This window comes from Ctenopharyngodon idella, chromosome 6 (genome assembly GCF_019924925.1).
Source record: "Ctenopharyngodon idella isolate HZGC_01 chromosome 6, HZGC01, whole genome shotgun sequence".
NCBI lineage: Eukaryota > Metazoa > Chordata > Actinopteri > Cypriniformes > Xenocyprididae > Ctenopharyngodon > Ctenopharyngodon idella.
Genome location: NC_067225.1, coordinates 3,045,696 through 3,070,187, shown reverse-complemented (window position 1 = coordinate 3,070,187; position 24,492 = coordinate 3,045,696). Strand labels below are relative to the sequence as shown.

Sequence of the window (24,492 nt, the reverse complement as noted above, 5' to 3'; positions counted from 1 at the left end):
GATTTTGTAATCATATTGCATAGTTGTGCTTGGAGTCAATAGTTTTATTTGTGATAATAACGTAATGAAACATGCCAAATTGTGTGGACATAATTTTTAGCCAGGCTGTCATACAAAGAAATTATGAGCACATACAAAACCAAGAGAGAGCCAACAAAATATTAATAACTGATTATGTTGTTGTCAGTGTATGCTTTTTGATTGATTGATTTTTTTTGGAATAACATGAACTAATTAATTATTCAAAATATGAAATAAGGTAAATTTTAAATTGCACTTTTATTGATCATAAATTTAAGACCATTTCAAATTAGACATTGCCAATGATATTTTGAATGAACTACTTTCACTCATAGACACAAATAGACATTGTGAAGAAGGACATACCAAGTGCACTCTGGTTTCCACTCTCCCGGTCTAAATCATCTTCCTCCAGGATGCCTGAAGTCCCATGTACGTACTGGACAACATCTCCACTGTTAGGACCGATCAGCCGGCCCACGGGAGACGGGGATCCCCACCCAGAGGAGGGAGACGAATGGCTTCCAGTGGATGATGTACAGCTGGCCGAGCCAACAGAATTCAGTCGGAGCACAGGGACACCACCTAAAATATTACACAGAGTTAAATAAGGCAAGTCAAAGCTCAGTTATGATAAGAGTTTAAATATGACTGGTGTTTTACCTCGTCCTGTCAGAGCACAATTGATGGCTCGGTCGTTGATGGCCATCTCACTGGGCTGGATATCCATGAAGGGTTTATGTCCGATTCCCATGAACACCCTCTCCTGCATACGGATCTCTGTGTGAAGATGGGGTTATTACTAATCAATGGGTCATTCCTGCTGTAGGATTTTCATGTACCCATAGTAATCTCTCTCTCTCTCTCTCTCTCTCTCTCTCACATCTATGGGCAGTTTTTAAATCTCTAATTCACCTAACCAGCATGTCTTGGATTGTGGGGGAAACTGTAGCACCCGGGGGAAACTCACACAGACACAAGGCAAACATACAACCTCCAGAACATTTTAAGACAGCTCAAACATGCATTCTAGTCTGGGACTAAGCTTAATCCTTGTCTGTGAAACCGGGTTTATTGCATTAAATTGATTCAACACAGTACACACATTTATAATGTTACAAAAGATTTCTGTTTAAAACAAATTCTGTTCTTTTAAACTTTCTATTCATCAGAGAATCCTGAAAAAAAAGTTTCACAGTTTCCACAACAATATGAAGCAGCACAACTGTTTTCAATATTGATAATAATCAGAAATGTTTCTTGAGCAGCAAATCAGCATATTAGAATGATTTCTGAAGGATCATGTGACACTGAAGACTGGAGTAATGATGCTGAAATTCATCTTTGATCACAGGAATGAATTACATTTTAACATACAGTATATTGAAACTGAAAACAGTTATTTTGAATTGTAATAATATGTTTTACTCTTTTTTTTTGATCAAATAAATGCAGCCTTGATGAGCAGAAAAGACTTCTTTAAAAAACATTTTAAAAAATTGACCCCAAAATTTCCAACGCATTTTCTTAGCTAAAGGGATTTGTTGCAATTTGGCTCAGTTTAGTTCTTTAATGACATCATACTCCAGGAAGCGACATAAATTTGGATGGAAATCTACAGCACAACATCAGTGAGCATTATCTATTTATTTGATGAATTCTGTGATGTTTTGTGATTGTCTAAAAGAATGCCGGATTTACAGTGAAACTGTTGAAAGTGTTTCGTTCATAAGGTGTTGCATAATAGACTGATTTCAATTGATCTTTGTTATGCACATCTACAACAGCGCCAACAATTCTAAGGAAAAATATGGAGGAAAACATCTAAAAGACCCCTCAAATGGGAGGACTATTATCTGGAAATGTGCTTCGAGGTAAATGTCATGAAAAAATGCATGCAGCGGCGTGTGGGAGTTTCTGTCATTTATCTTTCCTTATCACTCCTTACCATATTCCTCAATATACAAGACCACTTCTCGGCAGCTCATTAGGCTTGATAAACCCAAGCACACTGCCTCTTAGGGTTTTGATTTCATAATCATAAAGATGAGGTAACAGGACTGTCAGGAATTACACATTGCACCAATGAGAATTAATCTTAAACACACAACACATTAAATCAAGGTATTACAGCAGGCTAAACCTAGATTAACTTCAGTTCTTTTACAGATTTAAATCTCACTTTTAACTGAAGAGGTTTGGATTTACAAAAAAGTAATTTTTCAATGGATTGGGGGAAATGAAAGAGTTCCCAGAAATTAAGTGATCACATCTAATTACAGGAGGGGGGTCAATAGGGTATGGCAGGGTATGGCGGCTGCCATACCTTGCTTGCCTGGTCAGGTCGATGCAAAGTAATATTTTTATTAATGGATTAACAGTTATATTACTTTGTGTAACATAATTTGTAATTGTTTAATAAAAGAGAAAAGCAAGTAAGGTAAAGGTGCAATATGTAAGATTTTTGCAGTAAAATATCCAAAAACCACTAAGCCAGTTTTATATATTTTGTTCACTTGAGTACTTAAAATATCCCGAATGTTTCCAACTATTAGTAAATCGTGAGAAAATTGCAATTTTAACCAAGGCTTCGGGACGTGTGAGGAGTTTAGTCTTATTGTTTAAATCTAATTTTCTTGATTTTTTTGCGAGTACCATGCTTTACCATGCCTCAGAGAAAAACACTATTTTGTCAAGTAGCTAACATAGCATTATCAGATGCAGCTTTATTTTTAGTAACAGTAATACAGCATTTTCTCCATCATACAATACGTTTTAAAATGAATTGCATGCCATTTATCAACATAAGCCATCCAGTATTTAATATGATATTCTAAAATCGATCTAGCTTACTGCAGTGTGTCTCAAACAAGTGTCTCACAGCAGCCGCCGAGCGAACGCACATAGTAACGTTATAACATCATTTTCAACAATCTCAAATGTATCTAATATGATAAACAGAGCTGTGTTACCTCATACTCATGACCGGAGCGGCGCCGGCGACTGTGACATAATAAAAGTTCTGCTGCTCATGAGGCGTGTGTTGCGCAATCGCTCCAGCGGCCTCATTCAGCTCCCACAACACTCGGTGCTGCTCTGCTTCATACTACAATAACGTTAATAATCACATCCATGAACATGATTTCTTCCCGAGTCCTATCCCTATTCTTTTGCACCGTCCGTTAAGGTGAAGACCACATGTCCCAAGATTCCGCGCTCAAACTTCCTCAAGCTACGGCTTTGTTTTGAATAGGCCTCTAGCGACCTAGCGGACAGAAATCCTACATACTGCACCTTTAACTTGATCTGCCGAATAGTGTCACATGAGTTCAACTGCGATGCAAAGGTGTCTATTTACAATGTGGATTTGCAGCGTTGAGTATTGTAGCCAATCACAGGCATTTCTGTTGAAAATAATGACCAATCAGTTTAAGTCACCAGTAGTGACAATCCGCTCAGTATCTCAAATTGCTGAATGAGTTTTTTTTAGCGCAAGTTAAGCGCACAATCCTCTCATTATAACAAACAAAGCGGATATACGATGTAAATAAAATATTCATTATGCAGTTTAGTCAGATTCATTGATTAAAACGGAATCTGACTATGATTTTCCCACTCAGTAAGTTTGCACTGAACTGACTGACAGCTTCAGTGACTATAAAGGAAGCGCTCTTTACTCGCTGTCTGTGTAATTTCATTCGAAATTGAACAAAAGTTTGTTTTTCATGAGAATTTGTGACCTTTCCTACAAATATATACTTCACACTTTAGTACAAAAAGTGACAAAAATAGACAATAATGACAAAAATAGATTTTTTAATGTTATAATAGTGATTTGATAATCTCTAAAAATAAATTCAAAAGCAAAATGTATGAGAAAACTACAGTAGGTTAGGGAGTAGAAATGGCTAATGAGCCAATAAGTGCTCCTCTGCTGCCATCTACTGGTTATAGTGTTTTTTTTTTTTTAAATAAGTGTTTGTATTTCACCAAGTATAAGTTTTCCTACATTGTGAAACTTTTAATTTGACAAATGTGGACAATCTTTGGATGAACAAAAAATGTTTTTGGTCATTACATTAAAAATAACATTTAAATTGGATAATATTCAGACTTTTGAGTTTTGAAGTGCTGGAAAAAGTTGTGTGAAGTAGTTGAAAGTCCTTGAAAAGTATCATTTGCTGGGTTATGATCAAAGCTATATGTGATTCATCTTTGGACGCACGACATACACACTTGTCGTCACGTCGAGGGAGTAAGATGACGTCATCAGAGTTCGCCATACTTTGGCTTTTGGTGAATTGATGCCACTGATCACAGGTTAAAGTTTTAATTACTAATTTGTTAAACTGTTTTTAAAATTAAACAATGCAGCACAACCTGAATTCAAATAAAACATAGAGCAAAAAGTCTTGGATTAGCTCTAAACTCTCCTTAATTTAATTCACACTGGTGCATCATATCCACCATTCATGTTTACTGTATCAATACAAAAGCTATAGCTTTTATAATTGTAATTTTGTAATAGCAATTATAATTGAACATTGAACATATCTGAAAACATTTTTCTGCTCACCTCTATTGTAAACAGCTTGTTCCCACAGAATCCTCTCCAGGTCTCTGGTCCAGTTTTCCTTCACTTCTCGACTCTGTGCCTGAAGTACGTACGTGTCCTGTGACTTCCTTCTTCGAAACCAGATCTCAAAACACAGCCCGCTGTCACCAGAGTTATGGGTCATACCAATGTCTGAAGTCTAAGAGAGGACAGAAGAGACGTCAAGTCACACAAAGAACGACAAAAAGCAAGTTCAAGTTAACTGACGGTTCATGTGGTGGTTTACCTTGAAGGATTGTTTGTAGATGTATGTGTCATTCCCAACGTCAGTTCTACGCGTCTTGCTGAAGAGTATGAGATCTTGGAAGAGAAAAATGTGACGGTAGCATTTCTTCTTCCTGAAGGTCAACAGGAACTCATCCTGACGAATCAGCTGGCCCTGTTCCTTCAGATTCACCTGTACAGACATGAACAAAACACATCAATTTCACACAACTGAGTAACAACGCTTTCACACTACTGGACCAAATTTGACCTCTAAGTTGGGCCTACATTTATGTATTTGGTAGATGCTTTTATACAAATCAACTTACATTGCATTCAAGGTATTTTTCAATGTCTATAATAATTAAAACATGATCAAGTCTCTTCAGAAGTCTCTTCTGCTCACCAAGGCTTCCATTTATTTGATCACAAATGCAGTAAAATGCAGTAAAATCATTACAATTTAAAATAGCTGTTTTCTATGTGAATATATGTTAAAATGTAATTTATTCCTGTGATCAAAGCTGAATTTTCAGCATCATTACTCCAGTCTTCAGTGTCACATGATCCTTCAGAAATCATTCTAATATGCTGATTTGCTGCTCAAGAAACATTTTTGATTATTATCAATGTTGAAAACAGTTGTGCTGCTAAATTTGTTTGATGCACTGAATTGATCAAAAGTGACAGTAAAGACATTTATAATGTTAAAAAAGATTTATATTTCAAATAATGCTGTTCATTTTACCTTTCTATTGTGATGGAATTTTTTAATTAATCATAACTAACATTCTTTTTCCTTGCAGGAATAACATTTATATGCTTTTGAAACCTAAATGTCCTCAAACCTTGAGCCTAAGTCAGTGTGTGTCTGAATCATATCCAAATACAAGAAAAGGGGAAATAAAACTTAGGGACAGCTAGACAACCATCTAAATATAATAGCCGCATGATATTGAGTAACCAACGAACTAATCTTATAATGCCAGAATTTTCACCCTCAAGCCATAAACTGACCTGCTTGAAGCTTGAATACAATCATATTTTTGCCAGTTCTTTGTGTTCAGGATAGTGGCCTTCTAAAAAGAGTTTTAAATAACATAAGAGTGCAGTAACTCGTCTCTATAAGCACAAATTTGCGCTGATGTGCAGGTGGAGGGAGTCTACTAGCAGGCATAATCTTTTATCCTCTCTACCCACTGAGCTTCTTTTCTTTTTAAAGGATACTGTCTAAAAATAAATGCATGAAATATGAAGGTATTTATCTTTCTAATTACAGACAGTGTGTGATGTGGGCAAAACTCGCCTTTACCTCATGCCTGACCTTCCTCTTCTACAAAAATATCCTCTTTATTTTTGTCAACATTTAGTTTGCAGACAAATATATCTGCCTTATTATGTAAAACAACACATATAATAGATTTATGATAGTAAACACCACATTTTCTGAAGAAATGATGAGTGGTGTTTGCCTGTGCAAAATGCTTAGGTGCTTGCTATGGTGTTTTAGTGGACTTTAGTATTGCTATACAGTAGCTAGTGTGTTATGGGCGGTTTATTACTGGTCAAAAGAATCGATGGTTACACTTTATTTCTATGGTCCCCTTTAGACATTTTACTAACTATAAGTAACCTTGCAACTACATGTCAACCAACTCATTAGAGAATAGAAGGCTAGTAGAAAAGGTTAGGGTTAGGTGTTGGGTTAGGGTTAGTAGAATAAGTAGACATAGTCAGTAGAATGTCTGTTGGTGGAGCATCAAAATAAAGAGTTAGCCAATATTAAACAGACAGTCTACTAATACTCTAATGAGAGTTAGCAGACATGCAGTTGCAAAGTTATTTATAGCTAGTAGAATGTCAAAAGTGAACCAATTTACAAAATCTACGCCCAAGTCTGTGGGATTTTATCATCAAGCAGGTGGAAATTGTCTGATCAGTAAAGTAACAGCACCACTATTCAACATTTTACACACTTAAGTTTAATGCATAGTCTTTTGTTCAAATCATTAATCCTCAGTATGTGCAACAGCAGTAGTGACACTTCTCTAGAATTAGAGATAATTCTAGTTACGTAAACTAAAATGGATTTTGGGGTTTTCTGAGATGTTGTAATCTCATCTCTTTCACTCCAGTGTTATTTAGTATTATTTATGTACTGTTATAGTATTTATTAATATTTTAATTGAGCTTGTTTTTTTTTTTTAATTAACAGCTTTCATTTAAAGTTTTAGTAATTTTATGTGCTTTAATCCTTTTGATTTGTTTTTTTTTAATATTCTATTTAGCTTCAATTTATAAAGCTAAATTAATTGTAGTTTTAATAGTTTTAGTATTTCAGCTTCAATTTATTTATTGCAGTTAGTTGCAATTTCTAATTTCTGATTTTTTTTTTAATACAAATTTTTGATTTTTTTATATTTACACTACAGTTCAAATGTTAATAATCAAATGTTAAATTAATAATTTTATTCAGCAAGGATGCATTAAATTGATCAAAAGTGACAGTACACTCTGGAAAAAAAAAACGGTTCTTTAATGGCATTGATGGTTCCATGAAGAAATTTTTTCCTCCATGGAATCTTTCCATTCCAGAAAAGGTTCTTTATAGTTGAAAAAATTGAAAAAGATTTTTAAAATGTTCTTCACACTAAGAAAAAAAAAGGTTCTTTTAAGAACTGTTCACTGAAAGGTTCTTTTTTAGGAGCCAAAAATGGTTTTCTACGGCATCGCTGTGAAAACCACCTTTTGGAACCTTTATTTTTAAGAGTGTAAAGACATTTATAATGTTACAAAAGATTTCTATGTTTCAAATTAATACTGTTTTTTTGAACTTTCTATTCATCATAGAATCCTGCCGACTGGGGTAATTGTGCTGAAAATTCAGCTTTGCATTGCAGGAATAAATTACATTTTACAATATATTCACATAGAAAACAGCTATTTTATTCCACAACAATACTTTTATTATTTTTTTCATCAAATAAATGCATCCTTAATGAGCAGAAGAGACTTCTTTCAAAAACATTAACTTACTGACTCCGAACTTCTGCACAGTAGTGTATATTTTAGTTTATTTCAACTTTATTTTATTAGTTTTAGTTAAAAATAACAACTTTGTCTCACTCACATCACAGTCCTGAATGTCGTCCATGGCGAGCAGATTGTTGCCATGGCGAAGCTGAAACTGTATGATTTCCAGCGCGGTCTGTATCTCCAGCCGCTCGCGGGCCATGTGCGCTCCGGACTCACACTCCTGCAGCATGTCCTGTAGCAGCAGGCTGTATTTACTGATGCGCTGCACCGGCTTCAGCAGATATGAGGACAGATCCATCTTATCACCCAACAGCTGCTGTTTCTGCTGCAAATGACATTATATTACTATAATTAATAAAAGCATTTGGAAGTAAAGAATCAGAAGTATTACACTCAAAGTACTGATTCTTCAGGTACTGAATGTAATTATTAAACACGTGAATAACGGTACAGAAGAGGACATTTTATGTTGTATTATTATTATTTTATTATAGTTTTTATTAATATTTTGAATTTGTATTTTTATATTTTCCATTTTCATTTTAGTTCAAGTTTTAGTAATTTTTATAAGCTTTTTTTTTTTTTTTTTTTACATAGTTTTTATTAATTTTTATTTCAGTTTTAGTTTGTTATTTTAGTACATGAAGTTAAACTAAATGAAAGTTTTATTTCAGTTAACATTTATTTTATTTCAAGCAACAAAAAATGTTTTTCATGGTTTTAGTTTCAGTTAACTACAATAACCCTTATGTACACATCTTGTTTGTTTTTTTTAATGCACGTGTTAAAATAAAAATTGCTAGGTTAAGATGTTATCATCAATACTACTTTGACTACTACTTTAATACTACTTTTTTGCAAAGTCAAGACCAAATACTTGTCATTATTATTTGTATCATAATTATCTGACATTGTCGTTTGCCCTGTTGAGTTTGGGCTATAGGCGTGTCCTGTCTGTAAAAGTGGTGTATTCTGACATGTATTTTGTGCTAATCATGTTAAATGCTGCTCATTCCAAGTACAGTCACATTTCTGACAAATGAAAGCTTTATCAGATAAATTTATTAGCAGAACGGCAGAAACATTTCCCAATTCAACCTAGGTGAAGCCTGTTCTGGCATGTATTTGAGCATTACTTTAGTTTTTATCAGATGTGTGAAATATTGCATTACCGTTGGTATTACCATTTGAACTCTTACATAATCGTACTGTAAACTCCCTATTATTTTGCAACAGGAAGGAGCTTCTACAGATGCTTTGTGTACGTAGTACTTTAGAGACATTGTTTCTGAAGGTCATAGAATATTGAATTCATAGATTGATTTTAATGTATTTGTAATAAAGGAGTCATGAGAAATCAAATTTGCCTTAATCTTTTGACATATAAGAGGTCTTTGTACCTTTAAAACATCCTGCTTAAGTTTTTTATGTGCATTTTTAGAATTTATGCACATCTTTCCATCCAGTTTTTTTTATGTGAAATCTCAAAATGTGCATACAAATAGGTGGATGGAAACATAGCTAGTGAGATCTTCAATGTCATTTTTTTCTTACGCTGCATAAAAGTGTTTGTTTTAGTAGCTATGTTGAAATTGTACATTTCAGTGTCTGTCTTAAAACATATATACATTCAAATTCTGATGAATATTAATGTGTTTGCCTTAAGATATCAAATTTGTGTCACTTATGAAAGATAACTGAGAGCAAATGGAGGAAGGACTCACCTTAAAGAACTCCTTCCCGTGATCAATGAGCAGCCTCTCAGAGCGTGGCTTGTTCTTGCTGTATAATGCGTACAGGCCGAAGTTTTCTTTCTGAATATGAGAGACAAAATGTTTGAATCACTGGTGCACACAGTGGGCTTTTTGCATGTTTTTTCTGATTTTTTTGTATGAAGAAATTAAAGGCTTAGTTCACCCAAAAATGAAAATTCTGTCATTAATTACTTACCCTCATGTCATCCCACACCCGTAAGACCTTCGTTCATCTTCAGAACACAAATTAAGACATTTTCGATGAAATCCGAGAGACTTGTCCATATACAGCAATTTAACCGACACTTTCAAGGTCCAGAAAGGTACTAAAGACATGGTTAAAAAAGTCGACGTGACTGCAGTGGTTCAACCTTAATTTTATGAAGTGACGAAAATACTTTTTGTGCGCAAAAACAAAAGAAAAATAAGGACTTTATTCAACAATATCTTCTCTTCTATGTCATTCTCATACCTTGTTTGCGTCCAGCACCTCCAGGTTCTACGTCAGAACGCTGACTCATTATTGGCTGGTTCCTGCGTCAGCATCATAAGCATGCATTGTGGTGCTCACGTGATCAGCTTTGGCCAATACTGAGACGGCATTCGGACGTAAACATGGAAGCCTTCACTGTGCTTACTGTGGCAATTATGTAAGGATAATGACAGGGAAGAGAAGAGATTGTTGAATAAAGTCATTATTTTTGTTTTGTTTTTGCGCACAAAAAGTATTCTCATTGCTTCATAAAATTACGGTTGAACCACTGCAGTCACATCGACTGTTTTAACGATGTCTTTAGTACCTTTCTGGACCTTGAAAGTGTTGGTTAAATTGCTGTCTATGGGCGAGTCATATACTGCTCAGATTTCATCAAAAATATCTTAATTTGTGTTCTGAAGATGAACGAAGGTCTTACAGGTGTGGAACGACATAAGGGTGAGTACTTAATGACAGAATTTTCGTTTTGGGGTGAACTAACCCTTTAATGTAACTCTCTCTTTCTAGGCAAGGTGATAACCAGCGAACAGGGAACATTCTCAGGACTTTAACTAACGTTCTGGCAAGGTTCTCCGAAAGTTATGATCGTTCTTCCAGTAACGTTAATACAATGTTTGTTCAAAGTTCTGGTCTTTAATAATGTTTAATAATGTTCTCAAAATATTAGCACAAAAACATTATGGAATGTTTTTTTTTTAAACATTTTACTGATGTTTGTCTAAATGTTACTACTTGATTCAGAATGTTCAGAGAACATTCAAAAGTAACATTCCCATAATGTTTGCAAAATGGAATCTTCCCTTAACGGTCGTAACCAAGAAATGTTCTTTTTTAAAACATTCGAAAAAACTGGATGTATTGAATGTTCAGACAACATTCAGAATTAACGTTTTCATAACTTAAGGGCAACTTTAGTAAAAGTTTTCAGAACATAGTTTTGTTAACTGGGTGCTAACCCAAAAAAACTAAAACAAAAAACAAATTATATATATATATATATATAAATGGGGATGAATTTTGACTGTAATGTACAAACCCAATTCCAAAAAAGTTGGGACACTGTACAAATTGTGAATAAAAAAGGAATGCAATAATTTACAAATTTCATAAACTTATATTTTATTCACAATAGAGTATAGATAACATATCAAATGTTGAAAGTGAGACATTTTGAAATGTCATACCAAATATTGGCTCATTTTGGTTTTCATGAGAGCTACACATTCCAAAAAAGTTGGGACAGGTAGCAATAAGAGGCCGGAAAAGTTAAATGTACAATGAAGGAACAGCTGGAGGACCAATTTGCAACTTATTAGGTCAATTGGCAACATGATTGGGTATAAAAAGAGCCTCTCAGAGTGGCAGTGTCTCTCAGAAGTCAAGATGGGCAGAGGCTCACCAATTCCCCCAATGCTGTGGCGAAAAATAGTGGAGCAATATCAGAAATGAGTTTCTCAGAGAAAAATTGCAAAGAGTTTGAAGTTATCATCATCTACAGTGCATAATATCATCCAAAGATTCAGAGAATCTGGAACAATCTCTGTGCGTAAGGGTCAAGGCCGGAAAACCATACTGGATGCCGTGATCCCTTAGACGGCACTGCATCACATACAGGAATGCTACTGTAATGGAAATCACAACATGGGCTCAGGAATACTTCCAGAAAACATTGTCGGTGAACACAATCCACCGTGCCATTCGCCGTTGCCGGCTAAAACTCTATAGGTCAAAAAATAAGCCATATCTAAACATGATCCAGAAGCGCAGGCGTTTTCTCTGGGCCAAGGCTCATTTAAAATGGACTGTGGCAAAGTGGAAAACTGTTCTGTGGTCAGACGAATCAAAATTTGAAGTTCTTTTTGGAAAACTGGGACGCCATGTCATCCGGACTAAAGAGGACAAGGACAACCCAAGTTGTTATCAGCGCTCAGTTCAGAAGCCTGCATCTCTGATGGTATGGGGTTGCATGAGTGCGTGTGGCATGGGCAGCTTACACATCTGGAAAGGCACCATCAATGCTGAAAGGTATATCCAAGTTCTAGAACAACATATGCTCCCATCCAGACGTCGTCTCTTTCAGGGAAGACCTTGCATTTTCCAACATGACAATGCCAGACCACATACTGCATCAATTACAACATCATGGCTGCGTAGAAGAAGGATCCGGGTACTGAAATGGCCAGCCTGCAGTCCAGATCTTTCACCCATAGAAAACATTTGGCGCATCGTAAAGAGGAAGATGCGACAAAGAAGATCTAAGACAGTTGAGCAACTAGAAGCCTGTATTAGACAAGAAAGGGACAACATTCCTATTCCTAAACTTGAGCAACCTGTCTCCTCAGTCCCCAGACGTTTGCAGACAGTTATAAAAAGAAGAGGGGATGCCACACAGTGGTAAACATGGCCTTGTCCCAACTTTTTTGAGATGTGTTGATGCCATGAAATTTAAAAAATCAACTTATTTTTCACTTAAAATTATACATTTTCTCAGTTTAAACATTTGATATGTCATCTATGTTGTATTCTGAATAAAATATTGAAATTTGAAACTTCCACATCATTGCATTCCTTTTTTATTCACAATTTGTACAGTGTCCCAACTTTTTTGGAATCAGGTTTGTAATATTAATTCCCATTGATCGATGCCGTTGTTTTTTATTTAAAGCAGAATAAATTAAAGGCTGTATGACAAATTCTATAATGATGTATTAATAACTTGCAATTTAAACAATATATCAATTCTTTTTTTGCATTACATCTATGAAAATATTATTTTTTGCATTACAGTAATGAAAATTTGTGAGGAAAACGTTCTTAATTGTCATGAAAAAATGTCACAATGCAAACAAATATTAATGATCCTAAAAAATATCATGATAGCCAGAAAATTACAAATATTTACATTTAATTTCCTAGCAAAATACTATTTATTTATTTATTAACATTTTGGGGTGAAATGTGACCTGGACATGCTTTTGTTTATGAGTTGTATGGTTCTTTCATTACAGCTGTATTGGTTTCTAGGTTATTTGAAGCAGCAGCACATACAAAGCTTTAAAGGGTTCTCTGGTATCAGGCTGTAAAACTCTTTTCGATTCTAATTGGAAGCTGGTTTGGTGCTCAGAGAACTCACGTGTTTTAAGAAGCAGCGTCCAACACAGAAGGGTTCCTTCAGACACAGCTCGAGCTCTTGAAGAAAGTGATGCTGGTGGAAGTCTCGCAGCTTCTCCAGGTTTCCAAAGATGCTTCCTCTCTGTCCCCGCAGGTCCTGAGGCACATCAGGACGCTCTAGCTGTGGGATGTAGTGCTCCACGACGTACCCCAACGCTCTCACATACTCTCTCTCCGTTTGAAGCAGCTCCTCCATGATGCGCTGGAGTTTACTGTCAGGATACCAACAAACAAAATAAATGCGTCCCTCTCTGGGAATAGTTTTAATATTATATTAAAACTATTTTATTAAATATTGTTTTATTATAATATTAAAATCGTGTGGACCCGTGTGTTAATTTTTAATGGAAACTATATTTTTGGATAATATAACATTAAAACTATTGTATTAAATATTGTTTTATTATAATATTTAAAATATTTATTTTTAATAATGTTAAAACTATATTAAATAACCATGTGGTAATGATTATTTTATTTTTCATTTATGAAGTAAACTATATTTTTGGATAATATAATATTAAAACTATTTTATTAAACATTGTTTTATTATAATATAAAATGTATTTTATTTTAATAATATTTAAACTATATTAAATAACCATGTGGTAATGATTATTTTATTTTTCATTTATGAAGTAAACTATATTTTTGGATAATATAATATTAAAAATATTTTATTAGATATTGTTTTATTATAATACAAAATGTATTTTATTTTAATAATATTTAAACTATATTAAATAATCATGTGGTAATGATTATTTTATTTTTTAATTTATAATGGAATCCATATTTTCAGATACTAATAAAACTTTATAAAATATTATTTTACTATAATATTAAAACAATTTTATTTTAATGATATTTAAACTATTTAAAATAATCATGTGGTGATGATTATTTTACTTTTCATTTATAATGGGAACTATATGCTTGTATAATATAATATTAAAACTATTTTATTTTAATAATATTAAAACTATATTAATAACCATGTAGTAATGATTATTTTATTTTGAATTCATAATGGAAACTATATTTTTGGATAATCTAGTGAATTAAATACTTTACAAATTAAACGTGCTTCATCTCATTTGATTATTTTCTCTTTAATTGGAACTTGATTGATGCAAAACAAAAGATCAGATTATTAACAAATGAATGATAAGTTCTTTCTCATCATGTCCTTCTCTGTATCTTCACATTATGATTCTCTCTTTAAAATAATGTTGCATGGTATATTCGTTACGTTCGACTCACAGTACAGTACTGCTGTTATCCAGCATATGGACAGGCCTGCAGACGGACGCATCCTGCATTTGGACTGGAATATCTGAGCGTGTTGCTGGTGACATCAAGTTGCTGTCGTCAGATTTGGTGTCACTGCTGAACTTCTCATTTATGTCGCTTTGGCTCAGTCCAGAAGCGCTAGAACAGAAGCTGTCGTGGTGAGACAGTCTAGAGTTCTGTTCATCCCATGATCCTCTGTCTGAGTCAATGACCAAGAAACTCTCTGGACAGGAAGCTGCAGATGTCTGCTTGTGCACATGGACTTTGTCCTTGATTGCAGCATTGGTTTTGCTCATAGAAACATGATAACTAGTGGATCGTAAACAAGAGCCTTCGCTGTGAGAGCGGACCAGGGCTTTATAATGTGGAAAGCAGTCATGCTTGTTGACCTGGCCTGACCTTCTGAGGTCACTGTCGCTGTGAGAATATATCCGAGGACACTTTCGTAATTTTTTCATTTGGTGGAAATGCTGACTTCTTCCTTCCTCTTTCAGCTGAAATGACTGACCTTGCAGGTCAATCGGTGCAGATTCTTTGTATGCGTTTTCACAATGTGGGGCCACTGACGAAGTGTCTCTACTCACAGGCTGGAAATGCGTCACTGTCTCATTATCATGACTATTTCGAGTGTTCATATGACCGCCAACAGGGTTTGTTTGGGGGTCGCTTTCATTTTCTCCAAGGCTAGTGCTAATTACCCTCTGGGTCGGACCTTTCAAGTGGGCCTCATCTTGCCTTGATGCTGCACTTTCCTTTTGTGGCATTCCCAGAGGCTTTTGATTTCTATAAGAGGCATGCAGTATCTCCGTAAGCCTCTGTGTGATGTCTCGGCATTGAGCCCGGACCGCATTCCACATCCATATCCCATCCGGGTGCCTCTCTAGCAGTGCGCTACTCTTGTCCTGGAAGTGTTGGGGAGAGAAGTCTTTGAAACGCTCCTCAAAAGCCTTCAGTGTACTCAAGCAGGCACATATGGGAGAGTTTTTGTTCATGTGATCTAAATACTCCATACACTCTTTAACAAGAGATGAGGCCTGGAAAACAAAAAAGATAAAAGTCATTTCAAGGCTATTAAAGGGTTAGTTCACCCAAAAATGAAAATTCTGTCATTAATTACTCACCCTCATTCCACACCCGTAAGACCTTCATTCATCTTCGGAACACAAATTAATATACTTTTTATAAAATCCGATGGCTCAGTTAGGCCTCCATTGCCAGCAAGACAATTAACACTTTCAATGCCCAGAAAGGTACTAAAGGCGTATTTAAAACAGTTCATGTTACTACAGTGGTTCAACCTTAATGTTATGAGGCGACGAGAATACTTTTTGTGCGCCAAAAAAAACTAAATAACAACTTTTTTCAACAATATCTAGTGATGGGCGATTTCAAAGCACCGCTTCATGAAGCTTCGAAGCTTTACGAATCTTTTGTTTCCAATCAGTGGCTCGGAGCGCGTATCAAACTGCCAAAGTCACGTGATTTCAGTAAACAAGGCTTTGTTACGTCATAATTGTATCGAAATATCAATGGTTCACCACTGGGGGGCATGACTTTGGCAGTTTGATAATAAAAGATTCGTAAAGCTTCACTGTAGCTTCACTGAACCACTGTAGTCACATGAACTGTTTTAAATACGTCTTTTGTAGCTTTCTGGGCATTGAAAGTGTTAATTGTCTTGCTGGCAATGCAGGCCTCACTGAGCCATCGGATTTTATGAAAAATATCTTAATTTGTGTTCCGAAGATGAACGAAGGTCTTACGGGTGTGGAACGATATGAGGGTGAGTAATTAATGACAGAATTTTCATTTTTGGGTAAACTAACCCTTTAAATAGTTATGCAATAGAAGAAGTAGGCAAGTACTGGCATATATATAACACAACATGGGTATATTATTTTAGTTCATTATACACTATAGACCCTTTTCACATTTCCGGGTTTCTCAGAAGCGGACGTCGTCATAGTTGGGTAAAATTTTATAGCGGTGAATGACAGAATACATTAAAAATATTTTTTGTGTTTCCATTTGCTCAAATAGCAAAAGAAAAACTCCATAATAGTGTTTTCACAACTTTCAAAATGAGGAAAAAAATAGAAAGCGATTGATAACGGCAGTTAGAAGAGAGAAAGATGCCATTTTTACCATCACTCCCATAGCCGCTGTATTAGAAACACCCTCATAACAGTGTTAACTAGTTTTTTGTAATCTGATGCAAAGGTAATATAATACTAAGTATAGTGTTATAAATGTACATATGTTTTTTAAAAAATGAAAATATAAAAAACTTTGCAGGATTCACGGTATTGATGACCGTTAAAACACGTCATCAGTCTGTGAAAAGGGTCCATTGGTCAAAATTTTGGAATAATTACGATTTTTTTAATGTTTTTTAAAAAAGTTTCTTCTGCTCATCAAGGTTGCATTTATTTAATCAAAAATACAGTAAAAATAGTAATATTGTGAAATATTATTACAATTTAAAATAACTGTTTTCTATTTGAATATATTGTAAAATGTAATTTATTCCTGTGATCAAAGCTGAATTTTCAGCATCATTACTCCAGTCTTCAGTGTCACATGATCCTTCAGAATGCTGTTTTGATGTTCAGTTATTATCAGTTATTTTTGGCGCTCCCACAGTCTTTACCCGATGAAATGCCAAGACTTTTCCCATGACCTGTCCAGTTGTTTGTGATAATTATTTTAAAATAATTTTGATTCAGACAGATTCACTATTAAATAATTTAAGAGCTGGTTTTGACAGATTCACTGAAAAGAATTGACTCAAAAGAACGAATCACTCACAAATCAAAAATATGAATGGTTTGCATTTTGCAAGCAAGTTTTATTTTTCCCAAGAGCAGTATCATACAAATGAAATATTTTACTGCCCTGCACAATTAGAAATGTTTATTAACTATAAAAATTCCATTCATTTTAAGATTAGATTCGTTTCTGGAGAACACAGTTTAAAAATTCCCTGATGGTTTCCCATAACCCTAGTGGTCTAATTGATAATTACTAATTGATAATCCCATTAATTACTTGTTTCGCAGAGAGATGCGTCACATTGCAGAAGTAAAATGTCCATGTTAATTATTGTCCATGTATGCTGACTAACCTCCTCACAGAAACGGTACAGATCCACAGATGCCTCCAGCTCAGATTTACGTTCCTCAGCTTTCAAGAGAAACCCAGTCAAGTTGGTTTTGAAAGTGGTGGTGTTACAACGAAAAACGTCTATTTCAGGATAATGAATTCCCTTGATTTTTCTCTCCACTTCCTTAATCAAAAACATCCCTTTTTCTTTTTTCTCCTAGAGAAACAAAAATACACAAAATATGTTCTTTCCCCTTACACATTATGCAGAATCTCAAAGATGTCTGAAACCTCATAAACCGTTAGCTCTTATCATTATTTGTTTAAAACCGCACATTCCTGAACCATTTTCATCATCAGAAACAGTCTGGTATTTTTATTACTTTTTGATTCATTTGAACTCAACAGTCCACATAAATCCATAACACACAATTTAAGTCTGATAACATTCATATTCTGGACCATCCATCTACTTTTGGTGGTCTGTAGACTATATTTGAGTGAATGTCTGAGTATATTTGAGTATATTTGAGTGAATGTCTTCAGGATTTGTTACCTTTGCTTGTATAAGAATAGTTTGAATGTCTTTTAGTCTCTGCTCTATTTTCAGCAGGGTTTTTTCTGTGTTGTCTTTGTCCTTCTGCCATGACTGTTCCTCTGCATCACACCATGTTTGGATCTGTGAACAACATAAAGTATTTTCACAAAGTAAATGGGACTGTGCACTTTGAGAGTTTAAAAGCACAAATGTGAAGCTACAGTAGTATTTTTGTCAAAGCACTAACATGTATTATTCATAATTGTTTTAATAAGTGGATCTAATATTAATATTATACCACAGTTTACCATCTTTCCCGGATTTACATGGTTGAATATAATATAATTTAATTGAACTGTGCATTTTAACATTTATTGCCCTGCCCTGTTTATTTTCATTATATATGCCATGACTTTAACTAAGGGAAGAGTCAAAGTTATTTTCTGTGGTAAAAGAAATTGTGCCACAAATGCAGTTGCACCAGAATTCGCTGGTCTTTTTAGCCTTTTTTCAAAATGTTCTCTTCAGAAGAATTACAGTATGATCACTTTATTTAGCGCAGTGATGTTATGTTTCTCTATGAAGGTTGAGACTGTCTGCCCATCTGCTGTAACAACGGCTGATTTATTCTCTGCAGCAGACATGTTTCACTTCACAATGTTTGTCTTGTGTTATTTTCAGAGTTGAAGTGCTTTCTGTGGGCTGTGGTTATTATCTGTCATAAACACGCATTCAGTGATGGGATGTAATGCATACTGTGCTGAGTGAGTCTTCTGTTTCTCTTAATAGAAGAACATGCTCTAGATGTCGCAGTGACTGGTTGGATTTCATCACTAGCGTGTGAACGGCCTCTTCCACCTGGTTATACAGACACGTCACAGACTCCAGAGAGTCCCTGCAGGAGAGAAAGGCCACATATAAGTATTGTGTGTTCTCACCGACTGCAAAGCACATGCAGATACTGTAAATATAACATTTTTTACAGTTTTTAATTAATTTATGGTAAAAATTGAGTACTACAGGCTGGTGAAGAAACACTGGTCATACTTTTCCAGAATCTAATCACTCTTAAAGTGATAGTTCACCCAAAAATGAAAATTCTGTTATCATTTACTCACCCTCAAGTTGTTCCAAACCTGTATGAATTTCTTTCTTCTGCTGAACACAAAAGAAGATATTTTGAAGAATATGGGTAGTCAAACAGTTGATGGGCCCCACTGACTTCCATAGTATGGAAAAAAAAAAAAATACTATCGAAGTCAATGGGGCCCATAAACTGCTTAGTTCCAGACATTCTTCAAAATATCTTTTGTGTTCAGCAGAACAAAGAAATTCGTATAAGTTTGGAACAAATTTTAATTTTTGGGTGGACTATCCCTTTAAGTTTGTGTTTCACATCATATATTGGTTCTCCAATGGAGTCCATTGTGTGTATAAAGGCTCTTGCTGTTGGGTAAATAGGATTAACAGCTGTCCAAACATTATGGGCACAGCTGAGCTCTAATCATGATCAAGACGACTAACTTGAGACTGCTGAGATTCAAACATACTGAGGGAAATACCTGAAGTCTTCAGACTGAGCAAATCGAGACTCCTCCTTCCTCATCCTGGCAAGAATAGATCCGCCCTCTCTTTGGAGGGCGACCAATCGTGTGTCCTCAAGCACCATCTTCATGGAACTCCTTTGCTCCTGGATGCAGGACTGTACATCCTGAATGATTGATTTGGTTAGTTAAGGAGCAGCATTCCTCAGGAGGTCAAATTAAATAAATGAGCTTTTGAATTTTGCATTTATTTTGAATGAGTTTTTTGCAAACAAAATTTTAATAAACATTAAAGGGTTAGTTCACCCAAAAACGAAAATTCTGTCATTAATTACTCACCCTCGTGCCGTTCCACACCCGTAAGACCTTCGTTAATCTTTGGAACGCAAATTAAGATATTTTTGTTGAAATCCGATGGCTCCGTGAGGCCTACATAGGGAGCAATGACATTTCCTCTCTCAAGATCCATAAAGGTACTAAAAACATATTTAAATCAGTTCATGTGAGTACAGTGGTTCAATATTAGTATTATAAAGTGATGAGAATATTTTTGGTGCGCCAAAAAAACCAAAATAACGAATTATTTAGTGATGGCCGATTTCAAAACACTGCTTCAGGAAGCTTTGGAGCATAATGAATCAGCGTGTCGAATCCGCTGATTCATTGCGCTCCGAATCTTCCTGAAGCAGTGTTTTGAAATCGACCATCACTAAATAAGTCGTTATTTTGTTTTGTTTTTTGACGCACCAAAAATATTCTCGTCACTTTATAATACTAATATTGAACCACTGTATTCACATGAACTGATTTAAATATGTTTTTAGTACCTTTATGGATCTTGAGAGAGGAAATGTCATTGCTCCCTATGTAGGCCTCACGGAGCCATCGGATTTAAACAAAAATATCTTAATTTGCGTTCCGAAGATCAACGAAGGTCTTACGGGTGTAAAACGGCACGAGGGTGAGTAACCCTTTAAATAAACACGACACACACACACATTTATGTTTATTTTATGTTACGTAAACCTTTTTATTTTGCACTTAATTTAAATGAGATTTGTACCTTTAATTAGGGATGCGCAATATAACATAATGGTTGATTTCAGTATTTTTTTGGTATGGGCCATAGTGGATATTTAATTTTGCATGCTTATTTGTCCTATTTTTATATTTAGATCACCTTTTCCATCACCAGACACCTTTAAAAACACTAATAATGTTAAATGTAATCTTTACCAAATTTCAGAATGAATTTTCATTTTTTATACTGTGCATTATTAAGTTTTGATTCTTGTATTCATTTGTAGCAACTACAATGATTGTGTGTAGTGTTTTATTTTTCTTTAATTTATATAAAATAGTACAGAATTTTAATATCAGCCATTTATCAGTTGTCTAAAAATAATTACTGGCTTATCATATCGGTCAAAATTTAAATATTTGTGCATCCCTACCTTTAATTTAATGGGATACAAAAGTGTACTGTATCAATGAGAGTTTCAAAAATTAACATGCAGAATCCAGTTTACCTTTGCCGTGTCCATTTTTTTAACATCAAGTCTCCTGATTGCTGTCTGAAGTAATGAAGATGCTGATTGAAGGTCGAGTTGAAAGAGGGAAAGTTTCTGAAAGACACATATGGAAAACACACCTTAGATAATTGTCTATACTGTCCCTGCTGATTATTTAGATATTTAATCATCAGAAGGAATCTGAAGCATGTGACCAGCAGACAGACTCTACTGCAAGTCATCAATTTTAAATTTAATTTATAATCAATTATCGTAAGCCTAGGAAAAGTTGTGTTGTTACATGCAAGTTAAAGTGCCTCAGATCTTAGAGAGACAAAAAGCCATTTGTTTTTGTCAGAAATACATGGACCATGGTCTACTTCACTAGAACTGATTGCGCGATTCGACTCGCATCTGTTTAAAAGTGTTTCAACAGCTGTATACTGATGGTTTGAGATAACTGATTACACAATAGCACGCTCTTACTACAGAAACTAAACAAAAATATGTAGAGTGTCAAACTATGAGTAGGGTCAGGAAAGGTCAGTTTCAGAGCTTGTGCGTCAACATTTAGATAGAAGTACAGATAAGAGCAGATAGAACAGAAATTCTACATATCATCCCTGCTTGGACCTACAAACTTCACATTAACAGCGTCAGTGTCATTGAAATGCTACAGACATCCATCAGAAGGGCAATGTTACTGGGTGTTTCTGTGACCGCCGCTCTTCTCCTACCTGATGAAACTGTAGCCAGTCTTCATGACTGTAAGGGAAGGTTCCACCGAGGTCAGAGGTCAACTGCTGTCCATCAATTGTCTTATGAAGAGCTTTTAGTGTTGTCACAACATCTATCTAAAAGAAATGATCATGCACTTTAACATACCGTACTGTACAAGAGTGTGTAAGAGCCAAACGCTGATATTACACAATACTGTTCAAAAGTATGGAGTCAGTATGATTTTTTAATGTTTTAAAAAAAGTTTCTTCTGCTCACCAAGGCTGCACTTATTTAATCAAAAACACAGTACAAAATGTGAAATATTATTGCAATTTTAAATAGCAGTTTTCTATGTGAATATATTGTAAAATGTAATTTATTCCTGTGATGCAAATCTGAATTTTCAGCATCATTACTCCAGTCTTCAGTGTCACATGATCCTTCAGAAATCATTCTAATATGCTGATTTGCTGCTCAAGAAACATTCTTATGATTATCAACTTTGAAAACAGTTTTTGCTGCTTCATATTTTTGTGGAAACCGTGATACACTTTTTTTCCAGAATTCTTCAGGAAAGTTCAAAAGAACAGCATTTACTTGAAATAGAAATCTTTTGTAACATTATAAATGTCTTTACTGTCACTTTTGATTTCAATTCGCCCTTGAAGAAAAACAGTATTTGTTTTTTTTTTTTAAACAACAAAAAAACACTTCCTGTTCCTGCAGACATCAGACATGGATAGTTGAAATTCAGACATTCTAGGTGTTAATTAAAGGGTTGCAGGTTTCCATGAAGGTGTAATTGCTGGGTACAACAAGTGTGTTTGGGGGTGTTAATTACCTGTAGACCAGGATGTTTTTCTGGGCGAGGATTAGAGTCTTTATCAACAAGCATCAATATAGTGTGCACTGCATGAAGGGCCTGCTCCTGTATTACACACACACACACACACACACACACACACTTGAAATGCACTCTTGAGGACAAATTCATTGTGTGCATACCATATGAAGGATGTGTTCAGGTTTGTATTGCTGTTGGAGGTGATGATTTGTTTTCTGGGCAGGTCCTCACCTGAACCATGAGCAGTGATTTGTAAAACACAGAGGGCAGAGGGCACTTCCTGCTGTCAATCACTACAGTAAGTCCCAGCTCTCTGACGTCCGTCCTGGAAAAAAACAAAACAAACATACACTTTATTTTACAACATATGTGATTCTGGAATTACAGCAAATAGGTGTATATATATATATATATAAGAAAACAGGAAATGTTTAAGAGTAATTAGCCATAGGCCTATTTAGTGACATTGTATACAGAGCAAACACCTGGCAGGAGAATGAAATAACTGTCTATACTAAATTGTAGTACACTAATACTGTCAAAACAATAGGCAATGTCCCGCTTATTACACAGCTACTTACCAAATAAATAACCACCGGTTGCGTTTGTATTAAATGAGAGCGCGGTTTAATACTAAAGACATAAAAGTAGCCCACTAAGTTAGCCCCGGTTTCTCTTACCCGGATGTCGGCAAAACTGCTTAAAATTACACAGATGAAAATTTGTTTGAATTTCATTCCATTCGTTCCATCATTTTGGTTCTACAATGAAAACCATTAAATATATATCATGTATATTTCTCGAATTCAACACAAATTTTAGTAATTCTATTCTAAATCAGGCACAAGCCTGATACTGACTACTGACGCTTGATTCACATACTGATACTTGTCCAAATTACACTGTCTCTTACTGCCCCCTTGTGGTGATTGAGCAGACTGATCTCTTTTGGTACCTGGGAATGGAGTGCAGGTAGAGCAGCAGTCTGCAAAACTCCAGAGGAGAGAGTTGAGAGGGTGCCCAGCCTTTCCTGCCCCCATAGACCTCAACTACGGCCCGGCCAGCTCTGTCACGATTGCCTTGTATTGGTAAGAGAACAGACTGAGTTTAAAACAACAACAAAAACAACAACACAATTTAACAGACTGTTCATTTTTTGTGTGCGTGTGTGCTTGAGCGTGGAATATCTTTGCCGTTTTGGCAACGAACATGACAGAATTTAGGAGAAAAAGCAAACAGATGACCATTGTCTGGATTAAACACTGAATGGAGACAGACAGCTATAAAAGTTGTATATGTTCTGTATTGGGATTGCAAGTGGCTGCATGCTAACCGCTATATTAATTAGACGGTGAACTGTTTGTAAACATCTCATTGCAAACTCTATGGCCTGGGGCCTGTACCATGAAGCCGGATTCGCTGGCTAGCCAGGTAAGTTTCAGATTAGTTTGCGCCAGTCCTGGGTTTTAGGTACCATGAATGTGACTTGGCTCTTAGCGGTGTTCATCACCATAGTAACTTACGCTCCATGGCTAACCTGCGCCGGGGCAGGTTATGTTCTGGATAAGAAATTTCAAACCGAAATTGGACCAATCAGATGTGAGCAAAGTGACACATCCAACATAATAAAGTCACGCCCCCAG

General features: G+C 35.3%; 1 protein-coding gene across 3 annotated transcripts in view; it reads right to left on the bottom strand.

The window, feature by feature from the left end:
* The window catches only part of quo (quattro), a 49,188-nt gene that overhangs the window by 1,183 nt on the left and 23,513 nt on the right, over positions 1 to 24,492 (bottom strand). For 2 of the 3 annotated variants that reach the window (XM_051897606.1, XM_051897607.1), the window contains exons 5-21: positions 23,805 to 23,928; positions 23,081 to 23,174; positions 22,847 to 22,933; positions 22,023 to 22,139; positions 21,304 to 21,399; positions 19,793 to 19,941; positions 18,987 to 19,125; positions 18,249 to 18,371; positions 17,715 to 17,909; positions 14,561 to 15,624; positions 13,260 to 13,509; positions 9,601 to 9,690; positions 7,971 to 8,201; positions 4,863 to 5,033; positions 4,598 to 4,775; positions 685 to 801; positions 388 to 606 (exon numbers count right to left, since the gene is read on the bottom strand). In XM_051897606.1, coding sequence (XP_051753566.1) covers positions 388 to 606; positions 685 to 801; positions 4,598 to 4,775; positions 4,863 to 5,033; positions 7,971 to 8,201; positions 9,601 to 9,690; positions 13,260 to 13,509; positions 14,561 to 15,624; positions 17,715 to 17,909; positions 18,249 to 18,371; positions 18,987 to 19,125; positions 19,793 to 19,941; positions 21,304 to 21,399; positions 22,023 to 22,139; positions 22,847 to 22,933; positions 23,081 to 23,174; positions 23,805 to 23,928 — 3,444 coding nt within the window. The remainder of the gene's footprint in view (positions 1 to 387; positions 607 to 684; positions 802 to 4,597; positions 4,776 to 4,862; positions 5,034 to 7,970; positions 8,202 to 9,600; positions 9,691 to 13,259; positions 13,510 to 14,560; positions 15,625 to 17,714; positions 17,910 to 18,248; positions 18,372 to 18,986; positions 19,126 to 19,792; positions 19,942 to 21,303; positions 21,400 to 22,022; positions 22,140 to 22,846; positions 22,934 to 23,080; positions 23,175 to 23,804; positions 23,929 to 24,492) is intronic. The other variant, XM_051897608.1, reaches the window with a different exon arrangement.